We start from the raw sequence: 6,924 nt of genomic DNA on the forward strand, positions 1-6,924 counted from the left end.
TGGGGTGACACCGTTTTCGGGCTTAGCCTTGAAGATGACCCACTCTCGCTTCACCTGGTCGGGCAGCTTGCTTTCTATAGACCTAATCATCAGCGGGTGGTTGATGGCTCCAGGGTTCCCGAGGTCTGTGAGGTCTGCCAAAGCCTTTTCCACAGCTTGGATGAGGTCTATCACCTTCCTCGGCTGGTCTCCTTTCACAGCTGGTATCTTCTCCAGTTCTGCGACGATCTGCAGTGCAATCGTGGACCTGTTCCCGTAACGGTTCTCCAGTACTCTGAACATGTCTTCGACTGTACTGTAGCTGGCCAATGTGACATCCTTTTTTACCTTCTCTTCCATGCTGTCTAGAAGCTGGAACTTCTTGACTTCAGGCGACCCGGACGGTTCTCCCTGCTTCTGCAAAGATTCCCAGTCCTTTTTCCAGCGGTGAAACTCCCTCATACTGCCACTGAACTTGGGAAGGCTTACCGGCTTGAGTCGTATCTTTGATATCGCTCCCATCGGGTTGTCTCTGGGTTCCGTGCCTGCCACGCCAGTAGTGTGCGCCTCTTCCACTGCTTTGTGCTGCGCTTTCATGAGTTCAAACCGTGCTTCTTCTGCTGCAATCTGAGCCTCGGCCAATTTAGAGCGTTGGGCCTGGTCTTGTCTTAGCTGAACCAGGGCGAACTGGGCGCGCTCATCCTCTGCTGTGGTGCGTGCCAACTCTGCTGCACCGCGTGCTTTGTTAAACTCAGCTTCCTTTTGACGCTTGAGTGCATTTTTTCTTGTCTCCATCTGCCGCACTATCTCTTCCACATCTGTTTTAGCAGTCTCAGGAGCCCATCCCCTCCAGGTGCTGTGCACTTCTTTTAATTCCTTAATGAGTATTTCTAAATTATTTAGCTGCTTTTCGTAACTCTCATAGCTTACTAGGTCAATTTGTGTCGCTTCTGCCTCCTCATAGACCTTTTCAGCTTCCCCGACAGCAAACATCACTTTCCTTTCTCCATGCCTAGACCAAAGGTTTGCTTTAATCACTTCACTGATCTCTTCAAGCCTTTGGCTGGTTTCTCCATCCGTCTTTTCCACGTCTGCCCTCAGCTCTTCTGATACTTGGTCCTCGTCGCTATCAGCGTTCAGAATTAATTTCATCAGGTATTCACTGTTGGCCTCTGTGACTTTGGTGGCGGCCTTGTGGACTTCACCATATTCTTTCATCAACTCCTCCTCTGACATAGTGTTCACCATCTTTGTTACTGAGTTCACCTTACGACCTAGAGCCACCTTCGCCCTCGTCCGCAGGTCTTTCAGATGCTTCACTGTTTCCTCCCACTTAATCATCTCTCTGAATTTAAGGCTGAGTTTAGCTCAATCTGTCTTATCCTGGCTAGCTAGCTGGATACCTAGCTGGTTGGCTTCGTTTTCTAGCCAATAGCTTGGTGTCTTTGACTTGGATAGCTAGCTTGGTTTTGTATGCTAGCACCCTTCAGTGTGCTAGCTAGCTAGTTATTGTCTTCTTGCTGGTTAGCTTTGTTTCCTGGCAACCTTCAGTCTGCTGTCTAGCTACTGCTTCGTCTTTGCTATGCTACCGCTAGCTTCTTTGGCTAGATAGCGCCGAAAATAGCCTTGTCACTCACGTGTTCCGACCACGTTAGCTCCGCTAGCTTTGCTAGCCTCGGGCCTTCACTTTCCGCCGACCGTTGCGACCACGGGGTTTCCTAGTCGTCCGATCGTCAGCTCTACTTGCGGACCGGCGTCCCTCGGTGCTTCGCGAGCTCCGCTAGCTTCGCTAGCTCCGTTAGCTTCGCTAGCTTCGTTAGCTCCGCTCCGCTAGCTTCGACGGTCCTTGATAGCTTTGCTAGCCTCGGGCATTCACTTCCCGCCGACCGTTGCTGTAGTCTATCTTCCTAGCTGTCTCTCGCCATCGGTTGAAACCTTTATTCCTCCCGATGCAGTTAGTTAACAACTGTACTGTCTATCTCCCGACAGTATGGGTGGAATCAAGATGGACGGAAACAACTCCTAGGTTTGATAATTTAATCAAATCTAAATAGGTTGTTAACCTTAGAAGAAAAAAGGACAACAACAATACAACAATTAGGATCACACATATCCCATACAACTTAAATCAAATTCAATATAATAATCACACTTACTAGTGGCCTCTCCTGATTCCTCAATCTCAATGAGGTTCATTTATGTATCCCCTCTACACATCAATAAACCCTGTGAAGCTCCACCCAGATTTACAGTATCACACACATAAACTGAACCCCATTAATTGAACCCTCATACACCCAGCACAAACATGAGTTTACAGCACAACTATATTAAAAGTAATACAGTGAGAGAAAAACAAGTGGAATAGTGCAATACGAGTCTATATACAAGTTATTTGGAAAGATATATTAGATAGTAATTGTTTATCTATTAAGTAGCAGATGAATGTTATGGAATTGTTTCAGCAGTTCAGTTGTTTAACAGTCTTATTGCCAGCGGGATGAAGCTGTCACTGAGTCTGGTTGTTCTTGTCAATACTGTACTTAAGTAAAAATGTAAGGTACATGTACTTCACTTGAGTATTTTTCAGGCTGTGCTACTTTATACTTTATACTTTCCTACATTTATTTTGTACGCCAAAGTATTTTCCCTCCTTTTCGCAACCACCGAAAAACCAATGTAAGATTTTTAACAAAGCCGCAGGGATTCCTCCTGCAGGGCCGGATCATATTTCAGGCTGGTGGTGATATTCAGGCCGGTCTTTTATAATAAAGGTGTCTGCGTTATCCCCTCTGTAGCTGCAGGGCTGTCGGTGTGTCAGAGCTGTAATAACACTCGCTCCGCCTCAGAGGAAGCCTTCAATCTGGATTCATATCAGAAAGCGTTTCAGATCAAAACTGTTAATGGACTCGGCTGGTGAAGCTCCTTCTGAAGGGGCTGGAAATATGTAGTTAGGTGTTTGAATCTACATTAACCCAGTGTAATGTCGTCTTTTAAATGCACTGTTTTCCAATGGTTCCTTTTTTAATAGTTCCTTAAAGATAGGGTAGGTAATTCCCTTCAGAGACACTTTTTGTTATATTCCATGGAATGCTCTTAACGTCCTGATAGCAATGAATACATGAAATGCTTTGACAATAAATACATAAAAAAAATTCATCTGTGGAAGCCGTGGCGCTGTAAAAAGCACGACCAATCATCTGAGCCGGCCCGGCTAAAGTAACTGGATGGCCTACCTGCCTGTCAGCCTTCCATCTGTGCACAAACTTATCTCGTGCCCTCATTGGTCATGTGCGCGTTCGTGTGTGTTGGAGGAGGGGCTCTGTAAGGAAGTCTGAAGGAAGGGGCAGGTTGTTTCCGGCTGTGTATTTTCAACTTCTAGCGCACTCAAGCTGGTTTCTCCATTCTTACCTACCCTACCTTTAATCAGTATTGCAATAATTTGATCATTTTTACACATTCATACTAGGGATAGGAACGATTAATCGAATATTCAAAATTATTCAGGTATTCGAATATGAGTTGTGAATATTTTTATTGTAATTTGTGTTTTTTTTTTTTTTTGGGAGGGGTGCTTAAGTTGATTACATATGATCAAATGGAATAATTCAATGTATACGACAGTGCCATAGCTAAATGTGTTAGGTCTAAAGGTGTGTTTTGCTCCGCTCACCAGTCCCTCACAGCGGGCAGAGCTGCAGGTGCTGATCTCTCTCTCTCACGTCCGGTTATACTTAACTCGCGTTTACGTCCAAATCTATCAGATCTAGCTAGTTCTAGCTAATGATATGGCTGCTGCCCCTCCCATAGGGCTGCTCGATTATGGCAAAAATTATCCATCCATCCATCCATCTTCTCCCGCTTATCCGTGGTCGGGTCGCGGAGGTAGCAGTTCCAGCAGAGAGCCCCAAACTTTCTTTTCCCTGGCCACATCAACCAGCTCTGACTGGGGGATCCCAAGGCGCTCCCAGGCCAGAGAAGAGATATAATCCCTCCATCTGGTTCTAGGTCTACCCCTTGGTCTCTTCCCAGCTGGACGTGCCTGGAACACCTCCCTAGGGAGGCGCCCAGGTGGCATCCTAACTAGGTGCCCGAACCACCTCAACTGGCTCCTTTCGACGCGAAGGAGGAGCGGTTCAACTCCGAGTCCCTCCCGGATGACCGAACTTCTCACCTTATCCCTAAGGGAGACACCAGCCACCCTGCGGAGAAAACCCATCTCGGCCGCTTGTACCCGCGACTTGGAGAAGGCGTATGACCGGGTTCCCAGGGAGTCACTGTGGGAGGTGCTGCGGGAGTATGGGGTGAGGGGGTCTCTACTCAGGGCCATCCAATCTCTGTACTCCCAAAGCGAGAGCTGTGTCCGTGTCCTCGGCAGTAAGTCGGACCCATTTCAGGTGAGGGTTGGCCTCCGCCAGGGCTGCGCTTTGTCACCAATCCTGTTTGTAATATACATGGATCGGATTTCGAGGCGTAGTCGTGGGGGAGGGGGTCTGCAGTTCGGTGGACTAAGGATTGCACCACTGCTTTTTGCAGATGATGTGGTTCTGATGGCTTCATCGGTCTGCGACCTTCAGCACTCACTGGATCGGTTCGCAACCGAGTGTGAAGCGGCTGGGATGAGGATCAGCACCTCCAAATCTGAGGCCATGGTTCTCAGCAGGAAACCGATGGACTGTCCACTCCAAGTAGGGAATGAGTCCTTACCCCAAGTGAAGGAGTTCAAGTATCTCGGGGTCTTGTTCTCGAGTGAGGGAACAATGGAGCGTGAGATGGGTCGGAGAATCGGAGCAGCGGGAGCGGTACTGCAGTCTCTTTACCGCACCGTTGTGACGAAAAGGGAGCTGAGCCAGAAGGCAAAGCTCTCTGTCTACCGGGCCATTTTCGTTCCTACCCTCACCTATGGTCATGAAGGATGGGTCATGACCGAAAGAACGAGATCGCGGGTACAAGCGGCAAAAATTATAATCTCGATTATTTGGATCAATAATTGATATCACTATTATTAAAAACGATTATCCATTTACTTTGAAAACATGCATTTATTGAAATTTTTTTTTAAAGTATGTTTCTAACAGTTGATTACCCTGAACTTTAAGTATAATTCAACTGAAAAACCAATAAAATAAAATAATAATAATAATAAATAAAATAATTTAATAAAAGATAATCGTTTTATTTCGATTATGTTGTTTTCATAATCGTTGCAAGACAAAATCGTGATTGCGATTAAAATACGATTAATTGAGCAGCCCTAGACTCAAACCTCATCTTATGCCCAAATCCCAGCTGAGAGGGTCTTCTCTACAGCTGGGCTGATTGTGAATCTTCTCCGCACCCGCCTCTCCCCTGAGTAGACATGCTCATATTCTTAAACAAGAATGAGTATTGAATAGCTGCATTCTGTGCATAGGCCATGTTATAGGTTGTTGATCTCTGTTGTCACGGGTTACGTGACCCTAACCCGTTATGTTGTTAGCGTATGATCCCTCTTTGATTTAAAAACCAAGTTATGTTTTAAGCATGAAAGCTGTAGGCCTATAGCTGTCAACTGTTCAAACTGTGATCACCAGTTCAATACATTTAACAAATTCGAATTGGTTTCTATACTTATTTGAACATGTATTTATTTATTTTTCAAAATTATTTATTTTTCTTTTTTTTGTCCACATTTTGCACCATTGGTTTCCTCTCCCACAAACTGCCTGAAAACGCCTCCACTGGACTCCTTTGTTTACTTCTGGGCCCCCTTTGAAACGTGGCCCTATTGTTTTAACCTTTTACACCAAAATAAGGATACTGTGACTCTTGTATTGTTTGTTTCAATTCTCACTGAGTCTTTCCTCTTGTCTTCTCAGCCGACCCTCTGGTGGGAAGCATCGCCACACAGTACCTGACCAACAGAGCGGAGCACGACAGGATAGCCAAACAGTGGACCAAACGCTACGCCACATAGACACACACACACACACACACACACACACACACACACACACACACACACACACACACACACACACACACACACACACACACACACACACACACACACACACACAAACATCCTACAAATCTATGGAAGCACACCCGCTCCTGTCACCCCCCCCCCCCCCCCCCCCCAACACCTGGAAAATGAACTCTTATTTGTTCCATGCTGACTTGAAAAGCTTCTTTTTTATACAAAGAGTCTATTGGGATTGTATTTTCCAATACACTGAATGTTGATATGGTCATGAAAAGCTTTAATACTGTTATTGTATCGTTGTAATGTTGTTGCATTGTTTATAACATGGTCGCTCCTCTTATCTTTATTATTCCCATTCCATGTGATGGTTTCTGTAAACGGATCATTCTGAGTGAGTGCTTTTACTTTCTCTCCCAGTGCTTTTGGTGGATATTAGTGCATGGCCTCAGGATGTGTGTGATCATGCAGCGGACGTGTTCGTAGTATTTTTATTTCTTTTATTTTTCTGTCCTGGCATGGAGGGAGCCCGTCACCATGATAGTGCTATATGTCTGCTGTACATTTAATGCCTAAACATATTCGATTAAACACTGGCTGTAACGTGTCACAGTGAGTCTCTGTCTCTTTACTGTGTGTGTGTGTGTGTGTGTGTGTGTGTGTGTGTGTGTGTGTGTGTGTGTGTGTGTGTGTGTGTGTGTGTGTGTGTGTGTGTGTGTGTGTGTGTGTGTGTGTGTGTGTGTGTGTGTGTGTGTGTGTGTGTGTGTGTGTGTGTGTGTGTGTGTGTGTGTGTGTGTGTGTCCGACCACTTCCTGTTAGACATGAGTCTTCACAGCTTCACCACAGAGAGCAGCGGTTACAGTAGATGGTGAAAGGAAACCATTTATAATTTCAGGTCATTGAATTAGTGAAAGTTAAAAATACAGTGCTAATATTTTGAGGATTTCTTTGGACAAACTAGGCGTATTAATATGTTAAAAAAG

General features: G+C 45.5%; 1 protein-coding gene across 1 annotated transcript in view; it reads left to right on the forward strand.

Moving 5' to 3' along the window:
• LOC307023256 (ubiquitin-conjugating enzyme E2 E2-like) overlaps window positions 1–6,551 on the forward strand; it is a 55,052-nt gene extending 48,501 nt beyond the window's left edge. Inside the window, exon 6 of the mRNA XM_079656415.1 lies at window positions 5,838–6,551. Coding sequence (XP_079512541.1) covers window positions 5,838–5,935 — 98 coding nt within the window. The 3' untranslated portion in view covers window positions 5,936–6,551. The remainder of the gene's footprint in view (window positions 1–5,837) is intronic.
• The last annotated feature ends 373 nt before the right edge of the window (window positions 6,552–6,924 follow it).

This window comes from Notothenia rossii, assembly GCF_949606895.1.
Source record: "Notothenia rossii genome assembly, chromosome: 10".
Lineage (NCBI taxonomy): Eukaryota > Metazoa > Chordata > Actinopteri > Perciformes > Nototheniidae > Notothenia > Notothenia rossii.